The 21215-nt window shown below is 43.2% G+C and overlaps 1 protein-coding gene across 4 annotated transcripts in view; it reads right to left on the reverse strand.

Moving 5' to 3' along the window:
- Window positions 1–662: 662 nt before the first annotated feature.
- The window catches only part of KIF13A (kinesin family member 13A), a 100855-nt gene continuing 80302 nt past the window's right edge, over window positions 663–21215 (reverse strand). For 2 of the 4 annotated variants that reach the window (XM_028107469.2, XM_028107468.2), the window contains 10 exons: window positions 20821–20997; window positions 19210–19302; window positions 18884–19036; window positions 17608–17685; window positions 14807–14854; window positions 13454–13565; window positions 12142–12293; window positions 11594–11698; window positions 4973–5764; window positions 663–2175 (listed from right to left, as the gene is read on the reverse strand). In XM_028107469.2, coding sequence (XP_027963270.2) covers window positions 2155–2175; window positions 4973–5764; window positions 11594–11698; window positions 12142–12293; window positions 13454–13565; window positions 14807–14854; window positions 17608–17685; window positions 18884–19036; window positions 19210–19302; window positions 20821–20997 — 1731 coding nt within the window. In that variant the 3' untranslated portion in view covers window positions 663–2154. The remainder of the gene's footprint in view (window positions 2176–4972; window positions 5765–11593; window positions 11699–12141; window positions 12294–13453; window positions 13566–14806; window positions 14855–17607; window positions 17686–18883; window positions 19037–19209; window positions 19303–20820; window positions 20998–21215) is intronic. The other 2 variants (XM_028107471.2, XM_028107470.2) reach the window with 1 other exon arrangement.

A 21215-nucleotide genomic window follows, 5' to 3' on the forward strand; every position in this document is an offset into this window, starting at 1 on the left:
AGCTACCATTTTAAGATAAACCTCTCACAGGAAGCTGTCGTTAGCCACTAGCTGTCAGGTGACTGAGCACTACTACTTGCTCTCTCGAAGACTTGTCTGAGTGCTGTGAACGGGACAGATCCCCCTTGGCCTGTCTGCTGCGGATGTCACGTTGGTTGCTCAGTCTGGAACCTGTGAGACTGGCCCAGCCCTTCTGCACTCTGAAGGTGCCCCATCCTCCCTTCAGGGGCCTGCTCTTTCAGGACACATCACCAGACACGACATGGGGAGGAGACTGAGGCAAGCATGCCACCGTCCCGCTCACCCACCCCCTCCCTCGGTCTTCCAGCATCAAACACTTAATAATAGCAGCACCCATGGCACCCACTGCTGTGAGAATTAAGCAAGATGATAAATATCAAATGCTGGGAATAGCGCCTAGTACACAGTAAACCCTCAGTGAATGTTGGCTGTTACTATTTTTGTTCAGGCCACAGGGACATGCATATACATACGAATAAGGGAAGTTAGATCTGCAGCTAATGGCAGAGTTATTAAAGACAAACCACTGATGTTTTAAAATCTGAATTAGGCAGTCTGTATTCTAAAACACACACACACACACACACACACACACACACACAGTCTGAACCAATTAAATACAATAAAGTTGAAAGGGGATATAAATTACAGTTTTTCTTTTTTTTTTAAACAGACAATAGTAAAATACTACAGTCGGCTCACTATACACAAAATCATGAACAGCAGCTTTTCATTAGTCTCCAAAATCTTACTCATGTACTGGTGCTAAGAACTTAAAGAAAAAGGTACAGCAGGCTGTACGCCTTTTCTCTCTCCCACAGGCATTTACTGCTGTACATCCACACCCATCCCACAGGCTTCTACAGAGCAGGTGCATAAAGTACTCCTGTCACAATGCATGCACGTCATCCCTTCGACGTCTCCGTTAGCAGAACTCTGCAAGCGAAGACGTGGACAGCGGGGTCCTCTGTACTCAGTCGTTTGCCGCAAACATGGCAGAGTGAGCACCTGTGACCTGTAGAGCTCATCCCAACAACGGAAGTAAAGTAACAACAGCAAAACCACACAACGGAACCTACCAATCCAAAAAAAAAAAAAAAAAAAAAAAAACCACAAAAAGACAAAAATCAACATCCCCCTCCCTCCCCAAACCCAACTCCAGGCGTGTCCTCGTGTTTTCCTACAGTAATACTGCTCTCCGCATCCCACCCGCCTGGCCAGGCCAAACCAAGGGACGAGGAAGGCTGGAGTCAGAGCCCCAGGCAGTGTCAACAGTTCCGGTACCATGTCTCGTCAGCAGGTGCCGGGCCAGGTGGAAGACCATGGAGGATAGCTGTGGGGTTTTTCAGTGTGCTTATGCAACAGGACAGAGAACAGCTAGCTACAGGGGGCCTGGTAGCCAAGAGGAATATGGCACCAAACTTGCAGTCAGACATATATGTACACATGAAACAGGAATGGACAGCAAACACGTGCAGTCTTACGTAAGTTCTTTGGTTGTAAAGAACGGCCTTCTGGAACCTTTTCTGCAAAGAGGGATTTGCGACCTCGTTCTTAGGCAATCAAATCTTTTTCATCTGCTCGTCTATCAGATGATTACCTAAGTTGCTGTGTATCCAAGTCCAGTACCTTATGATTTTCTACAAACCACTTTTATCTGCATTTTCATGTGCAGTCTTGTCTGTCTCGGAACAGACATACTATAGATATACATTTCATATACATCATATATATTATTTATAAAAAAAAAGCATTGACTCCAGATTTTACAGTAAGAACTGATTAAAATTAGTTGTACAAGAATAAAGTTTGTTTGAATCTGTGGAGGTTTCTACACAGTGGGTGTGTGTAGTAGTTAAGTGCAAAACAAAAATACTGCCACTTAATTCAGTCCAGGATTTTCGGTTCTCTGGCTTTCTGGGAAAAGCAGAGGCTGCCGATTCACCCGCCTGACAAAGTGCCACTGCTCCCAGCTCGGGAGGAGAAAGTAGGTGGCCCATGAAGCACACGGCTTCTCCACGCTGGTCTGAGGTCCCCGGCTGGGCCGCCGCACGGTTTAAAGATGCGGCTGGTGCTTCCACAAGGCAACCGGAGCAAAGATGCCATGGCCTGCGGAGCAGCATGGGCTGCCTTTCACCGAGTGGTCGTGCTGCCCTAGAATGCAGAGGCTGGTGAGTTCAAGCTCCGGATCTCCCCACCCCCAACTCCACACACACACACACACACACACACACGGGCCCCCTCCCCCAAGTCCCCCCCCCACAGGGGCCCCCTCCCCCAACTCCACACACACACACACACACACACACACATACACACACAGGGGCCCCCTCCCCAACTCCACACACACATACATACACACACACACACACACGGGCCCCCTCCCCCAACTCCACACACACACACACACACACACACACACACAGGGGCCCCCTCCCCCAACTCCACACACATACACAGGTCCCCTCTTCCCCAACTCCAGCACACACACACAGGCCCCCCCCACCCCCAACGCCACACAGACACACATATACACACACACATACACACAGGGCCCCCCTCCCCCAACACACACACAGGGACCACTCTCAGCCAGACATCACCCACCCAAGGGGCTCTTCCTGAAGGGACCCATGGAATCTGATTTCTTATGGAATCCATTCTAGGGCTTACACTATATGAGGGAGAAACCTAGCCCAAGGTGAGGCTTCTAGGAAAAGTAATGACAGCAAGACCCAAAGCTAAGGTAAAAAATTGTTACTGCAACTTACTAAAACCTAAGACTATTATAACAAAAATACTAAAGCAATTAAAAAAAAATAACCTGATAACCACAAATGTTTTTGTTAAATTCCACTTCTAAAGCAGGATCTTTGGCAGGAACATACTATTCTGGAGCCTCTGAAAACAAAAATCAGGTACTATTCCTGTTGGTTGGTTCTAAATAATCCAAGCCATGGTATGAGAGGAGGGACTGTTGCCTCTTCCTCTCCTGCAGCCCCTGCTTTTCCCAGTGCAGCCTTTAGACAGCCAATCACTGCAGCAGAGGCTGAAAACCCAAGCCCCCCGCTCCACCCCATGCTGAAGCAGAACGTCAGGTGAGGGGGCAGTGACTCCTGGGGCCTTGAATTTTGAAGAGGCTCCCTCAATACTGCTCAGTGAGTCTGCTGCACATTTAGACTGGAGGAGCACTGTCTGAGGGGCACCTGGGTGGCTCAGTCGGTGAAGCGACTGCCTTCGGCTCAGGTCATGATGCTGGGGTTGTGGGATCGAGTCCCCAGGTCAGGTTCCCTGCTCAGCTGGGAGTCTGCTTCTCCCTCTGCCCCTCCCCCTTCTCATGCTCTCTCTCAAATAAATCAATAAAATATATTTTTTTTAATTTTTATTTTTTGGATCTTCTTTCTTTCCTTAATTTTATTATGTTAGTCACCATATAATACATCATTAGTTTTTGATGCAGTGAATAAAATCTTTTTTAAAAAAAGAGAGAGGCACTGTTCGAGGGGGAAGAATCAGCCCTTGGACTTCCCGGAAGAAGGCCTGACAGGCCAATGCAGGCCAACAGGGCAGGTTCTGCCTGAAGACCAGGGTAGAGGAAGCCAAAGACTTTGAAACAAATTAATGTTTTGTTTCCAAGGACAGTAACCAGTCACTTTACTCTTAGTCTTATGTTGGAGAAAAAAGGGGAAAAAGTCTTTTTTTTTTTTTAAATTGTAAGGAATACTTTAGGGTTTTTGCAGTATATGGATGAGTGTACTGTATAAGTGACCACACACTGAAATTTTAAGGGTTAGTATGGAAAGGAAGTAAAGCTTGTGGGGGAAAAGCCACCAAACTGGAAGAACTTCCTCAACAAAGCAGAGACTGAATGGCAGCACGATGATCTTTCTAGATTATCTTTCTAGTTCTGTCTGAGCTTTGTTTTGCTCCATTCTGGTGTTCCCATACCCCTCCCTCGCACAGCTGCAGTGGGGGTGTGGGACTACAACACTGACCCCAAATGGGAAGTAATGGGGGCACTCCGGAGAAGAGCCCTCAGAAGCGGACAATCTCTCATTTATATCATTTGCTCTTTTCCTCAGTACTGTGAGCAAACATCCATTTTGTTCCATTAGTTTAGGAATTACACTAAAAAATTAAACTATGAAACTATAAAAGGAAACAGTCTAATAAATCAACCCGCTAACTTCCAAAGCCCAAACTTCAACTGCTCTGGGCACCAAATGACTTGTTTTTTTAATCCATTCTGCAATGCGTGCCTCCCTCCCCTCACCCATACCCCTTTTAAACGTGTCTGAAATTGGGATGCATCTGACAATTACTGATGTGAGGCAGTTTAAATGGAAGTATTTTTTTTTAAGATTTTATTTATTTATTTGAGAGAGAGAATGAGAGAGAGAGAGAGAGCACATGAGAGGGGGGAGGGTCAGAGGGAGAAGCAGACTCCCCGCCGAGCAGGGAGCCCGATGCGGGACTCGATCCCGGGACTCATGACCTGAGCCAAAGGCAGTCGCTTAACCAACTGAGCCAGCCAGGCGCCCCCTGGAAGTATTTTTTTGTAATGATACGTAAACCAATGGTTTCTCTAATAATTATGGAAATTACAGATTTGATAAAATATGACGGATGCTGTCTGAACGCCTTGGGATAGCCAGTAATGAAACATCTCCAGGAATGCATATGGGATTGAATGATCCTTATTTGGCATCAACCCACAGGCCAGTAAGAAAGGCCACCGGCCCTATATATTCTGTAGTTCCACTCTGACGGAGCCAGCCGGGCAGCGGTGTGAGCGAGCCTGCTCCCCGGGGGGCCCATGCTCCCGGTCAGCAGCACCTGAGGGAATCTCTCCTACTAAGTCACGAGGTGAAGCGCCTCTGGGGGTTGGTGCACAACCAGGCAGGCTCACCAACAGGACAGAACACAAAGGACAGCCTCGGGAATTTATTACCTGGTCACTCTCAACCGAGGAATGCAGCTGCGCAGGGCCCTGTGGCCCGTCAGCGATACTCTTCTGGTCCGTTTTACTTGGCAGATTTCTTCTACTCGAAAGCTCTCCAGCAGAAGAGTCTGTCAAACCGTCAAAATCTTTCCCATCGGATACACCCATAAACTCTGTGAAAGAATGGTCCTCAAGGATATTTGTGGTGTGTTCTACGGTCACTTCCCCGGGGTAAAATTCTCTGGCTGGCTGGCCATTTCTGCTGGAGCAGGCATCTTGTTCGGAACAGGAGCCAGTCCTACAGAGGATTTGGGGGTTTTTCTCAGGGATGCTTTGGGGCGATGGGCTCCCTTTGGCTAAGGCACTGTTTTCCTTGAGGGGCACCAAAATTATCTTCTCTTTCCCCATGCCTCTTTCTAGTTCTGTCAACTCTTTGTTTGAGGACGGTCTGAAATCGTGCACAAGTGACGGTCCATAATGCTCACTGGAGTCTGTATCCTTTGTCTGCATGGCTAGCTGGTCTGAGCTGTCACTGGAAGGGACCGCCATGTCAGACAGCGTGGCATTGGAGGCACTGTGGGAAAAGTAGCCGCTGGTAATACTGCTGGTGGTGGGGCTACGGGATACTTCTTTCTCCAAGACCCTTGAGTTCATCAAATCGACTTTAGAAGAAAACCACTCCCTGTTCTCCAAGCTGGCGTTGTAAACACTGAAGTCTGCAAACTCCACAGGTACGTAAGGCTGTGAACTTATCAGCTTCCTGTTAAGAGCTTCCAGATCATTTTCCTCCTCCTCAGAGTCCTGTAGTAATGAAGGAAAAGTCACTCATTAGCTCCTTTCAGCGACTTTATTGTCGAGACAGGTTTCAAATATATTCATATTAAAGGCTTTCACATTCACATGTTTAGTGGGTTTTTCTTTCTTTCTTTCCGAGTTTGGTTAAATCTTGTCACCTACGGTGCATACGTTATTCTCAGAGATCTGTGAGCATAAACCCATTATCACCTAATATGGAGGAGATTTATTTCTTCTGTGCTCACTCAGTGCTAATTGGAAATGCTTCCTTCACTGGTTTAAGGGCAGTAGACTTTTAATTAATTTTAATTAATGATTAGTGTTCAGTTGTGATGTTTTCCCTTTTGGAATCAAATGAGGAGAGGGGCAGCTGGAGGCAGAGAAAAGCTGTTGCTTCATTTGCCCTTACAATCCTCACTTTGGGAAACCAAGCGCAGGTGAGGAAGGTACTTTGTAGGTTTCTGAGCTATTTTATGGGGGGGAGAGGGCAGTAAAACCAAGACCTCAACAGTGAAAAGAGCAAAGAACACAATTTCAACACCCGTTCCCAATGTTGTATTAAACATCGTAGGGCTGTAAAATACTAACAGTCTTAAAGTTAACACTTTCTAGGGGTTTGGAGAAGCATTGTTAGAGAATTTGGCCAGAGGTGAGGAAGGTACTGAGCCATCACTGAAAATCTCCTTCGTCAAAGAGCTTTAGAATTCTGTTTGTAAAGACTAGTAAATATGCTGAAGTGGATATTCTCAACACCCCAGTCTGTCCCTGAATGGATGATTCTTCTGTATTTGGTGGAAAACAGTATAAAGCATGTGGATGTTTTATGTTCAAATAAAAATAAATGATAAATGACACCTGGCTGGCTCAGTCAGTAGAGCATGTGGCTTTTGATCTTGGGGTTGTGAGTTCGAGCCCCACACTGGATGTAGAGCTTACTTGAAAAAAAAAATTACTATCTAGCATTTTAATTACTCTCATAAACATCTGAAGACATTGTAAATATTCCTTTCCTCTTACAACAGACTTTCAACGAGTATTCATCAGGCATCCACTATATGCCAGCCATTGTCCTAAGAACTGGGAATACCAGTGTTGAGCAAAGACAGGCACAGTCCCTGCCCTCATGGTGTTATGGCTTTGGGTCCTTGCTCTTAGAACAATCCTGGACCCTGATTCAGTGGATGGAAATTTCTTTTTTTTTTTTTCAAAGATTTTATTTATTTATTTGACAGAGAGAGACACAGCGAGAGAGGGAACACAAGCAGGGGGAGTGGGAGAAGGAGAAGCAGGCTCCCCGCTGAGCAGGGAGCCCAATGTGGGGCTCGATCCCAGGACCCTGGGATCATGACCTGAGCCGAAGGCAGACGCTTAACGACTGAGCCACCTAAGCGCCTTGGTGGATGGAAATTTCATTCAGTATAATAACAGGGAGACTGTGAAACCTGCAACCAAAACATTAACCTTACTCATTAAAGGATAATTTCAAGAGGTCGAGGAGAGAGGATGGGAAAGAGGAAGCAGACAGAGCATGAGCGAAGGATATGTCAGATGGCAGTTCACAAATGAACATCAATTTCATCTGCTGCATTTTATAGTAATAATTTATTATTTATAATATTATAAATATATTATAGGCACCCCTATAGTAATAATTTCTTTTGCATAAGATGCTAATTACCTAAATCAATACCTTAATGCTCTTCAGTGCTCCTTAGTTTTTAAAATAACGAATATACATTACATAAAAGCATCCGGTGTCTTAATTCCATGGCTATTAATCAAAGGTGACTATCAAATACCAGCGATAAAAAATTCCAGAAATTAGCAAAACAAAATTTTGGCAACTCTAATCTTGCCATCTTATTTTTAGCTACATTCCACATTAGGTAGCACTGTCAAAAGAGGGGGTGGGGAGAATGTTTGGAAAGGAGCAAAGATTGGACAGAATTCAATCAGTAGTTTTTGCCTGTATTTTCTACGTTCTCTACTTGACGGGTTTAGACTCAAAATTGAACTTCTAGTGTTTGCATCTTTATATTTCCTTTTTTTTTTCTTTTTAAGTAGGCTCCATGCCCAACATGGGGCTCGAACTCACCACCTGAGATCAAGAGTCAGGCTCTCCCGACTGAGCCAGCCAGGTGCCCCCCCGCCCCCATATTTCCTTCTGATTTAAGCTGGCAAAGAAATATAATTCCCTAAGCCTAGGAGTCTTTGATGCAGTTAATTACTGAAAAGTTAGTTGGTACAAGAAAAACCAAATCTGAATGTGAGACTTAGTAATCTGGGGCTCCTTTTACGCCTGGAGTTATTTCTTCTGAAGACTGAGGAAAGGCCTGTCATCCTAAAATACAACTTTGCTGAATGAAATATTCAACCATGAATTTATTGTGCAGAAACAGGTGCATGCACATTTGTCACACTCATGAAGATAAAAAAAATTATTCCCAAAGGATTAGAATGAGCTTAGGAAAAACTGAAGAGTCTACAAAACCCCCAAGAGATTAAGTTCCAATAGGGATCAGTACACAGCTGTACACCTGGGATGGGAATGGGAGAAGGTGAATGACCCAAAGAGAGAGGCTAGCGGAGTAGGGACAAGTAATTCCAGAAAAAAGAAAACTGAGGAGAGATGAAACGTTTCCCAACAGGTAAACAGACTGAAGATTTATCAAGTTATTGCCTTCAAGGGGAAAAAGAGAGCACTTAATTGGTTCAAACTGTACCTTAAAGCAATCTGGTTAGATAGACCTTTTACTCCAGAAATATTTATCATTGTATCTGAAAGGAGACTAAACTTAGCACCTTCCTACTATGTCTTAATGACACAAAGAATTAAAACCCTACCTAAAAAGTGAAGCATGGAGTCAAGTTCTCAAGCCCCTCTACAGCTACAGTCTTCATGATTTGGTTTTTGCAATTAAGTTTATGCAACTGGTATTTACCTACAGACAAAACAGCTTGATTTTAAAAAGGGATCAAAACCCCCACGAAAGCAGTGACTCCCTGCAAGGAGTTTCACTTAATTAAAGTCATTTTCACTTTCACTGGGATGGGGTCTGTGTTGTCCTGCAGGAAGATGGTCTCTTTTTGGAAGGACTGTATCAACCTAAGGCCCCCAAACTTCTGTCCGTGGTACTAAGATGCTGGCAGCCCTTTCTAGAAACAACAGTACCAGGGCAATTGAAACTGCACTATTTTGGAGAGCACCTGGAGTCACTGGGGTCAGCCCAATTCTGCTGAGGGATAGGGTCTTTGTTCTTATGCTCTCATTAACTGTGAGACCCTGAGGCAAGCCACTCATCAAGTCCTTTGTTTCTTCTGCAAAATGGAGAAATAAACCATATGCTGTCTATGCAAGACCCAAGGGAGAAGTGATTTCCTTTACACTCTTCTGCTTCATGACTTAAAAAAAGATGGACTCCAAAGGCATATTGTTGTCTTTATCTTATTCAAACAGGACATGCAGTACATTTGTGTGTCTTCCCGAACTGATGAGACAGCAGACCCTGCTTTAAGAATCAAGGGTAGCTACGTAATACTCTATTTTATGTGAAACTCTGAAAAATGATTTCAACCTCCTTTGATCAGACCAAACCACTTATTCACAATCTTGATTTTTCAAGAATGGAAAAGGAAGGAGAGTGAATGGGGAACAAAGTAATAAAGCAGTTTATGTCCATTTGTAAGAGGAGAAATAAAATGAAAGCTTCCCGAAGAGAACCAGAACCTCAGAGCAAGCAATTAAGACTGTTAAAATCTACCAAAACATCCTGGAAAAGCTGCTATCTGAAATAAATCAAACAGTTCAACAGTTTCAAAGATGAAGAGTATTGAGACAGGTATCTTTCTCTTATTTAAAAAAAATTTTTTTTTAGGTTTTATTTATTTAAGCAATTTCTACACCCAACTTGGGGCTGGAACTCAACGACCCAGAGATCAAGAGTCACATGTTCCTCTGACTGAGCCAGCCAAGCATCCTTCTTTCTCATTTTTTTTTTTTAATTTTGTTGTTGTTGTTGTTGTTGTTTTGAGCCAGATTTCTAAGGCGAGTAGAGGCAGATCTCTCAAGATTCCAGCAAGGAAGATACCATCAAACCCTGCTCAGCAGACTTCAAGGTGTGTTTGATCACAGAGAGCCTAACCACTGCTTAAGAGTTGCTGAGTTATGAGAAGCTGGTTCCATCCTACCCTCTGCTAGCTGAAAGTCCTGAGATGGGTTTTATCTAAAAACATTACAAGGAAAGTAAATGATGAGGCAAACTCTGTCAACAGTAAAGCCATCTGCTGGGGAGACCCAGAAGGACCACCCAGCAGTCTCTCAATAGGATGTTCTACCAAAATGATCAGTAACAGAGGTTTAAATTTAGTAGCCATGCAACATGGTGGCAAGTTCCACGTCAACCAACAGACAGATCCAATCAGCCAGAGAGCCAGAGAGTTTGAAGGGATAACGAACTGGCCACTTGGCCTTTTTTAGCCCATGCCGCTGCTTTATTAACTAAGCGGGAGGAGGTCAAGTAAGTGACTGAGCAGTTCATTAGGATCCAGAGATACAGGGGCAGCTGTTGACGTTCACCATGTTCTGCAGTAGGACGACGATGGGGACTTGGGACAGAGCAGCCAGGAGAACACAGAGGCGATGGTGGGGAGAGGGACAGAGGTGCAGGGGAAATGGTGTCTTTTCTTCTGTCCTCAATGGACAGGAGTAATGAGAAGGTCATTCCTGAAGATCCGCTAGCATTCCACGCATGCAGACGGGTGGCCGACTGCATCTCCAGGTTAACTTCTGGTTAGGATCACGAAGTGTGCATCAGCAGCACGTTTTAGAGCTGTTAGAGGACCTCACACCAATGAGTCCTTGGACTGGGTCAGCCATGCTGCGACCAGGAGAGGAAATGTCCCGTGCGCCGCCCACAGATCAGACTGCACACAGACGTGAACACCAAGCAGCTCCGACTCGCTCGGAGCTGCTTCACTGTTCAAAGCCCAGGAAGCCACAGGAAAGTGAAAGCTGAGACACAAAATAAGACAACTCTTTCCAGGCCCAAGAATACAGTTTGTTTTTTTGTTTTTTTGTTTTTTTTTAACTGAGGTATCACTGATAATCCAAAGTGCCTGGTATACAGCGTCTTAAAAACTACATTCAAATCTGTAATTTGAAAACCAAGCACTGGGGACTGACTGTTTTACAGGCAAAGTTTCCACCTACCTGTGGATGAAGTACAGATAAGTCGTGCCCAAAGCAACACTGACACCAGCGGGCTTGGGACCTATTTTGCCAGCAAATGAGAATGGGCTACCTGAGATGCCGAGCGGGCAGCGGGGGCACCGAGGGCTCGTAGCGGGGCTACAAGCTACAGAATAAGCTGGGCAAGGGCATCAGGCAACACGGAAGGAGCTTTCAAACACACCCACGGCTAAGTGCATGATTACTCACTCCAAGTAAGTGCAACTCCTCTAGGTAGATTAACTTCAGAATCTGGGCAATATGCATCGGCACATTAGAAAGATTCACAATCAGTGACGGTGATCTCATGGTTACACTTTTTAAAGACCAGAACCTGTTAAGAGTGCCCTTTCCCCCTTTTCTAAGCAAGTTGCTACTGAGCAAAAAGATAAATAAAACTGAATGAACACTTAGGAAAAAACCACAGGTCATGGCCACATTCATGCAAGATTTCATTACCGGTGATCACATTAAAAAAAAAAAAGCAAAGCAAAGCAAAAAGACCCAGTACATTCTCTTCATGTCTCCTACAGGATTTGGATGATCGTCTGTGAAGGGGCCTTAAACCCACCACCAGGCAAGACGACAGAAATAGTTCCAGAACTTACAATCTTCTTCTCGTGCTTGCTATTGTGCTCTACTGGCACGCTGCCGCCCTCGCGTCCGGAGGGCACAGTGCAGCCCGGGTTATGTGCCTGAGGTGAAGGCATGCTCTGCAAAGGTTAAGACACACAGATGCATCACATACAGAAGACGCCGACAGCCGAAATACACAGTAAGTACGTGCCAGTTAGAAAAGCAACGCGGACACTTCTAATCCCGTGTGAGGAGTGCAACCTGGCAGGCTGCAGTTAAACCACCGATGGACTCCGACGACACTACGCACACCCCACGGCAAATCGCATCCTTGGTTTTATCAACATAAAAATAAGTAAACAAATAAATAAATAGAGCCTGTCATGTTTTCCAAACACCCAAGGAACGGCTCCTTCTCACTTGGAAGAGCCGTAAACGCACAGAAAGGAACATCAAGAGCACCACGCAAGAAATCCCGCCATGACCCTGTGTGCCCCACACACGTCCGCAGGCACGGTTACTGCCCCCCACGCAACACGATTCTGCTCTACTTTCCACGGTGGAGACGTGCAGCACTTACCTCCTGGCTGAGGAGCGGCCTCGCTTCCAGGGCTATCCTTTTCTGATGTTCCTCCTTTACAGGCATTAAGGGTTTGAAAAACTTTGGTGGCTGGGGAGAGAATGCTTTAAAAGGGCTGACTGTTAAGGCGTGGGGGTTCTCTGATGGACAACCTGGGGAAGACAAACAGGCACGGATTGACGGGCACACTGGAAGCACGGTCATCACCTAGCCACGGGAGTATCTGGTTCGACAAAGAAATTACCAGGCTAATACTTGGCTAAAGACTAAAACCGGTGTGGGCAAGAGTGGAGATGTAGCTACCAAGTCCCAAAGAGTCAGCATCGAAGAAAGCAGAAACTGAATTTCCCACCTTCTTTTCAAGATCCCCCTGAAGCGCTGCCTATTAGACCGATTTCAACTCATGCTGATTTTCCATTACTCTGAAATTCCAGAGTCTATTAGCCTTCCGTGCATTTAGGCACATTTTCATTGCAATATCTTATTTTCTATGTATCTCATTCCACAGTTCGATTTCAGGATCTAGAATGGCACCTTACTGTATCTTTCACTGCCTATAGCAAGTAGAGGCTCAATAAATACTCAAGGAATGGATACTGTATACATTTTTTTGCAAGCCCTGTTCTTCCTCAGGCCACCTTCTCCATATGACTAAGGAAGAACAATTCTGCTTTCCTGCTCTGACTCATTTCTTACTTTTGGGGAGTCTCTTTCCCTCCTTCTGCATTTTCTTCCCAATTCACTGCTACAATGTCATTTAGTAGGCAAAATATACGGTGTAAGGTAACAGAACTGATTCACATTTTCAAAGAATGCTATTCCTCTCAGGGCACTGGGAGATTATACAGTTAGGTAATAATGCTGTCGCTGATCAAACTCATTTCTGGTACCATTTTTGAAACTGCTTTAGGAATCGAAAAATTCTCATAAAAACTCTTTTGAGTACAAAAAAGCATTACACAGGTAGATATTCTTGTGGTAAAAAATGAAGTCTAACCACAACATAATAAGATTTGTGTCTCAAAAGGGACTTCAATTTCAGGAAATGATGTGGGAAAAATGATTTGAAAATTCTGAAGTGCTACACAAAAAGCCTATTATTATTATCTGGATGATATACCGGATCCAAAAGCAAAAATAAATCAAGTAAGTGGAAATGACATGTTCTCTTCAAGAAGACAGTTTAGAATCATCCAGCACATTAGAATTTCAGGTTCCTATCTTATTAAATGCCACCTACAAAAGAACTCCCCCCCTCCCCGATGCTTTTCCTAAGAAATTATAAAGAAAGAACACAGAAAAGCAATCTCACCACTACTTTCTTTACTCCTTCGAGGCGAATCCCTGGGTAACGTTCCGTAACAGGCTATATCCTGGTAACTGGAGCAATAGTCGGACATGTCTAATTGGTTCTCTAGCCAACCCTACAAGGGAAAGATACGGGTTAGCTGTAATTAAGTCCCTTTAAAGTGAGAAGTGAAGCCCAGATTTGAGTTTTTTCCTATTTTTTAATGGCAGTATGTGCTCTTATTTTTATTATAAAGTATTTCAAACATACAGAAAAGTATGAATGGCTGAATAATATGACAAATACTGTCATACCCAGGGTAGAGCTAGAGTTTTAATGTTAATAATCCTATCATATTTGTCCAAGATTTAATAAAATCATAACAAATGGAGTGAAATCCCCTGACTCCCTAAGGTCCCATCCATTTTCCTCCCTCCCCTGCAAAGGGAGCCACCTTGATCAATCTGGTATGTATCTAGGGTGACTGCATAATTTAGAGACCACAGTGAAACGCTTTTTGGAGTGAACGGGTTCCATTAATAATTTTGCCTGGGTAGCAGGCATACGCTAGGACTGCCCCAGGCAAACCAGACCTGGGATTTAAAAGGATCAAACTGGCATAAGATATTGGTACACTAAGGAAAGAAAACTCCATTTGTGTATCATATAAGCTTATTTAATCTTAAGCAACTTCTCAGGAGCTGGCTGCCTAAAAGACTAGATTTTGACCTTCTTGATGACATGTTTCTACTCTTTGAATCACTCAGTCCCTCACATAATAACATAAATATAATATATGCTCCAAGCAATATTTGCTGAGAAAGGTCATGTTGCAAAATACCCTTAATTTTAAATACCTAATTTGCCTAGTTGAATTAATTTTGATTTTGCGATGGTAAATATAATGCTTTTTTTCCTTTTTTGTTTGTTTTTATTAAATTCACATGTACCGTGTTATTGGTTTCAGAGGAACAGGTTTGTGATTCATCAGTCTTATATAACACTCAGTGCTCATTACAACACATACCCTCCTTAATGTCCATCACTCAGTTACCCCATCCCCCATCCCCCTCCCCTCCGGCAACCCGCAGTTGATACAATATGTTATTAAATCATTGAGTTAGACCCATAAACACACAGATGTTCAATTCGGTGTAGTACTATGCTGGTATGGAAAATATGCTAGGTACAATGTTAACACTGAGTGCATAGCAATTTCACATCAAGTATTTGAGCCTGGAAATGGACTCGTGGAGACAATGATCAGCATAAGATTAAGATGGGAAGTCCTGAGATTTTAAAAACACCAAGATACCCTAACTTTTCAGGCTTCGACTCTGCTAGTAACCTAGCCATGCCCACACCACAGGTGCACACCTTATCATCTTCATCAAAGCCAGAAAGGTCTGGTCGACTGGAGGAGACCTGTAAGAGAGCCATGGTTTTATCAATGTGGCTTATGTATTTAACATAAATTACACAGAAATACAGAAATGTAATGTCACATTTACAGTTGAAGCCTGTATGATAGTCTCAACTCCCTCTTCTTTCTACAATCCTCAGGAATAACAACCACACTAAATTTGGGGTTGATTATTTCCATACAGGCTTTGTATAGTTCTTATATTCATAAAATTGGTTTATATATAAAAATACATGCACATACTATATATAAATATATATAATGTATATGCACATGTAATATATATTTGGTGTATTTTTATAATTAAAGTAAGTGGTATCTCACCATACATGGTCTTTTTCATTAGTTTCAGAATTTATTTGTTCTATTCTAGATGGTATCTAAGCTGCTTCTAATTTTTCTCTATTACAAACTCTGATAAAATAAATTATTATTATTGTCCCTAAGTACCACTCTAGCTGTATCCCACAATGATTGACTTGTATACCATTTCAACATTATTTAGTTCTAAATCCATCCTATGTTTTTTATTCTAAGTTTATTTATTTATTAATTTAAGTAATCTCTATATCCGACATGGGGCTCGAACTCCTCACCACCCCAAGACTGAGGATTGCATGCTCTACTGACTGAGTCAGCCAGCCAGGAGCCTCCTCCTGCATTTCTATTAGGAGCTCTAGAGGGTATGTGAAGGCCTGGAATCTCTGGGCTGTAGATTAACACATATGCACCTTCAACTCTGCTCTTCCATAGCAATTCTGGGGTTAGTTTATGAAATCCTACAAGAAATTATGTTGGGAATTTATAGATTAGTTTAAGGAGATGTGCCAATTTTTTGGATACTGCGTGTTCCCATCAATGAGCACAGTCTCTCTTTCTGTGAGTTTAGGCTTTATTTATGGTGATAGCTGTATTCAGATTTGGTTTCTGTAGTAAGAAAATTCCATTTTGTTGAAGCTTGTTTTACATTTACTGCTATAACATTATTCATAGTTTGCTCTTACGCTGTCTAAATCTTTGTCCTCTCTGTAGTGATATGTCCCTTTTTATTGTCAATAATATTGGAATTAATATCCCAATATTTTCTCTCCTTCCCCAGTTAATCTTAACTAGAAGTCACTCTATTTGACCAGTCTTTTCAAAAAGCCCACTTTTCAGCTTTGTTGATTCTCTTGTTGGTCTTCTATTTCATACATCTCTGTTTTAATCTTCATACACCTTCTTTGAATTTATTATAATTCTGCTCTAGTATTATTACCTTTAAGATTTTTTTATTCATTTTGTTTTTTTGATTTAAAAATCTTTTATCCATAAACACTTCTCTGTGAATCTCTAAAAAATACATTATTCCTCCTCCCTTTAAAAAAACCATAACCATAGGGGTCCTGCCTGGCTCAGCTGGAGGAGCGGGCGACTCTTGACTCATGAGTTCAAGCCCCATGTTGGATGTAGAGATTACTTAAAAAAATAAATCTTAAAACAAAAACAAAAGTAGAATATCATTATCACATTGTAAAAAATTAAATAATTCCTAGATAGTAACCGATATCGCCCAGTGTTCATATGTCTCAGACACATTGTCAGTTAATTCTGAATCAGGATCACAATAGTTCACACGTTTCCTTTTTCTACATCATTTGTTCCTATAAAGTTTCCCTTTGCTAATGGAGTCCCTTTGGTGTCACTTAACATTCTCTTTTGTCCCCCATAAATATCAGCAGTCAGATTCAGAGTCTTGATCAGATGTAGGTTCATTTTCTAGGGGGCTAAGGGTGGAGAGAGAATACTCCTTTAGAATCTGTCTTTACCTTTTAGCACAGATGTTTCCCTCCATGTTTTTTACTCTTCTTTTTAATACAAGAGCCATACATCCCTAAGAGTCGCTCTTGTTCTTTCATTTTTCTCTGTCTAGTATTCAGTGGTAGAAACGGAAAAATAGGGAACTCAGAGCCTAGTTTCCCTCTAAGTACTTCACCTGCATCCCACAAGTACTGATGTGTGTACCAGTTTCTATTTTTCAATTTACACTGTATGAGTCTCTTATTATCAGTTTCTAAATAATCGCACTGTGGTCAGAAGTAACCTGTATGTACACCACTATAGGGATGTGCTGGGATCAGCTCTGTAGCCTGCTCTAAGACAACTTTTATACATGTTTACCATGTTTTTAATCATTTCCTGGCAATTCTGGAGAGGAGCAAGGTAATGATATTGTGCCCTTCCTTGGGAGGATCTTTTATTCTGCTGCTTCTGGAGAAGAGACTGCTTTGAAATTGTCCGTGCACTAGTTTGTCCCATGACCGCGTCCCCTCCACTAAGCAGTTCCTGTCAATTGGATTTTCTAGATGAACTGGTTAAGAATGAGAATCGAATGGTCAATGGAGAGACCACAGACCAGGGGAGTGTGGACACGGAGGTACCCAGCGCCCTACCACACTGATGGGCAGCACAGGAAAATCCACCCAGGCGACGAGGACAGAGCAGCACCCTCCAGGTGCTATAGCTACCACCCTTAAACCAACTACATTCAATTTAGGTCTCAAGAGACGCCTTTCAAGGACGTAACTTTCTGAAGAGAAATCCGAAAGATTCCACTAAAGGCGCGGGCATGGGATTCTAACTGCACTCTCCGGTGTGTTTCCCTGGGAGAGCGGAGAGGCTTGGCTGTACGGGATGCCCACGCCAGGACCCACATGCCCTTCCCAAACCCTGAGACACGTCACCGAAGCAACAGACCCTCTGCAGGGGTGCTCACATTATGAACGTTTGGTGTGCTGAGACTCCTCCTCAGGTGCCGAGCTTTGGTGGACAGAGCTTCTTTGACCGTGACCGCCTGCAAAGGTCAAGGTAACATTTGTTTTTCCCCCTCTGATGACAAATAATATATGTTTGTTGTGGAAGGTTTAGAAAATAATAGAAAGACACATCATTTCAATGCCACACTCCCTCCCATAGTTGCAAAAGCTGGACTCTTATGGTCCCCCCTAATTTCTCTTTCCTTAATCTACCAAAAATGCTTTCCATACATAAAACCAGGACAACTGCTGAAATGAGGACATTTATGTGGTAGATTTTTTACAGAGGTAGACAGAGAAAACGGAGAAGAAATAACCCTAACGACAGATCTCATTTGCAAAACGACCATCAACTTTTATGCTGTTTGTGTTTTATTCACGCAGCAATTTTGGGGGGATTTCCACTAAAGGCAGATTTTTCTGACAGATGCCAATCTTAGTCCTCTTGTTGCTCACAATGCACTTTCCATGAACTTCAACTGCTGCTTCTATGGATGACAATTCCTGTCTCAGAGTTCCACTGCCTAGTGGGTTAGTTTCATGTCAATGTCCTGCTATTGCTGCAGAAGTTAACCTAGACCCCTCCCAAAATTAGGGAAACAGTAACAGCATGTGGCTAAGCACATGGACTCCGGAGTCAAGCCCTCCTGGTTTACAACCAACTTTGTACCAACTTAGCGGTGTAGCCTTGGGCAGGCTAGCTAACTTCTGCGGGCCTCAATTTTCTCACTTAGAAAAGGGGATTCTGGGGCGCCTGGGTGGCTCAGTTGGTTAAGCAACTGCCTTTGGCTCAGGTCATGATCCTGGAGTCCCGGGATCGAGTCCCGCATCGGGCTCCCTGCTTGGCAGGGACTCTGCTTCTCCCTCTGACCCTCCCCTCTCTTGTGCTCTCTCTCATTCTCTCTCTCAAATAAATAAATAAAATCTTGAAAAAAAAAAAAAAAAGAAAAGAAAAGGGGATTCTGACAGTGTCTATTTCCCTAGCAGGGCCATCTTGAAGATTAAATGAAAGAATGTATCTAAATTACTTGGGCACAGTGCTTAAGTAGAAGGTACTGAATAGAATGCAGACATTATTTTCATTTTTGCTACTTTGTCCGAAGAGATTGCTACTCAAGTTTTCCTTCTCTGATAGATGCAGAGGGAAGGTGTTTGGTAAATAAATTCGTCTTTGTCCACTTGGTTGGGGGGAGGCTAGTGCTCTTGCCCTCTGGTCGGGACACTGCTTCTACTTGCCTGCCGGAGCCGTTCAAGGCTCAGAATGTTCTCCACCTGCAGCACGCCACGCGTGTATTTCTCTATGTAGGTCTCCCCATCTGAAGTGCCTTCATTTTCACTCCTTGCTGCCATGAGAGCCAGTGTTTCCCGGTCCTCAATCTCCTCTGTTGCCTGAAGGGACAATAAGACAATTAACTTTCTTTTTTTCTTTTAATTACAATACTTTCATGTGAACAATATTTTTATCTAAACTGTGGTGAGAAAATGATTTAGAAGTTCTAAGAATCAACACATTCTCTAACACTTCAATTTTGATATTTTTAAAAAGTAATACGTATATTTACCTTTGGTATATTGGATACTATTTCATAGGTTACACCACAGGAATAAAATATATTCTTCAATGATATTCTCCTCTTCAGACTCTGGGTGAAGCTCTGTTAGGAAAGGAAAGCTGAATTAAGCGATGTGAAATACGTAAGTTATTTGGCATTTTACAAACTGTAGAAGCATTATCAAGTACTATGTTTTTGATACACCTACAACAACTCAGAAAAATGGAACTGAAAAACCCTTGTCTCTGACCCTGAAGTACAACAGTGTCCTTCATTTGGGGTTTATAGAATTTGTAGTCCATTCAGGGATTTTGGGGGTTGTGCTTCTTTCTCATTGGCAGCTTTCCTTTTGATCTTGATAGGGTTATTTATTTTAAAGATTTTTTTTAAAAGATTTTACTTCTTGCCTTGTCAATTTTTGCCATTCTAAATGGTGTAAGGTGGTATCTGAATGTGGTTTTGATTTGAATTTCCCTGACGGCTAATGATGATGAACATTTTTTCATGTGTCTGTTAGCCATTTGTATGTCTTCTTTGGAGAAGTGTCTGTTCATGTCTTCTGCCCATTTTCTGACTTGATTATTTGTTTTTTGGGTGTTGAGTTTGAGAAGTTCTTTATAGACCTTGGAAATCAGCGCTTTGTCTGTAGTGTCATTTGCAAATATCTTCTCCCATTCTGTGGGTTGCCTCTTTGTTTTGTTGAGACTATGGACTCCAAGAAACAAACTGAGGGTTCTAGAGGGGAGGGGGGTGGGGGGATGGGTTAGCCCGGTGATGGGTATTAAGGAGGGCACATAGTGCATGGAGCACTGGGTGTTACATGAAAAAAATGAATCGTGGATCACTACATCAAAAACTAATGATGTATTGTATGGTGACTAACATAATAAAATTAAATTAAATTAAAAAAGATTTTACTTATTTATTTGAGAGAGGATGAGAGAGAAAGCCCTAGTGGTGGGGAGGGGCAGGAGAGGGAGAAGCAGACTGTCCGAGGAGCAGGGAGCCTGATGCAGGACTCAATCCCAGGACCCCGGGACCATGACCTAAGCCAAAGGCAGATGCTTAATGACTGAGCCACCTATTTATTTTAGAGAGAGAGCGCACAGGCAGGAGGGACAGGAGGAGAGAGAATCTCAAGCAGAGTTGGACGCTCAATTGCCTGCACCACCCAGGCGCCCCATGATCTTGATAGAGTTTAATCAATCCTCGTATAGAAGAAAACTGGAGAGGATCCATTTTGTTGGCAATACCTGTGGGATGAGATCTGGGAAGCAGCAAGGATTTATTTTGGGCCTACCCCTTGTCCTGTTTTGTCACTAACCTGCTTGGCCTTGGCACTTAGCCTTTTTCAAACAGTGACATGTCATAGCTCCACTGCCTCTTAGGATTATGGGTCTCAAACGGGCCAAGGGGGAATGTCCTTTGGTGGGTGACATCCACCTGTGCTGTCCTCATGCCCCGTCATCTGGGGTCAATAAGAATCAGGCTGTAACTTGGCTAGTGTGGTGACAATTTGCACATCCACTTATCAGCACCACAAAACACGACTTTATGATAGAGGGAAGAAAGAAACGTTGAGCTCATGTAGGCAACAGCAGAATCAGGCCCTGTTACTACCTGTTTGTTGTAAATATTGGCTGCAATCCGTTTCCGTAATACTAACTCCATAGCAGCCGGGTGGCTGAGCTGGACCGTGGTTTTCACTATCAGGTAAATCCTTTCGTTCTGGGGCGTGACCCTATTCAGGTGAACGGAATCATGCACTGAGGAGTCCCAAGAGGCTGTGGCTGAAACCTAAGAACAGGAGAAGGGTTGGGGACATGGAAAAGACCCAGCTCAGGGGCTGAGGTTCGACATCACACGTGAGAGCGAGAAGAGAAACGCAACCCCACTGAATCATACATGTTTCTCCTCACTTCTGAGTGACAACACACATTCAACTTTTTAAAGCCCCCAGTCCTCTCCCCCAAAGCAGACCACAGCAGTTTAACGGGAAGACAGGCCTGTAGGCA

This window comes from Eumetopias jubatus, unplaced genomic scaffold (genome assembly GCF_037043125.1).
Source record: "Eumetopias jubatus isolate StellerSeaLion01/CBP00866 unplaced genomic scaffold, mEumJub1_p1.0 scaffold_6, whole genome shotgun sequence".
Classification (NCBI taxonomy): Eukaryota; Metazoa; Chordata; class Mammalia; order Carnivora; family Otariidae; genus Eumetopias; species Eumetopias jubatus.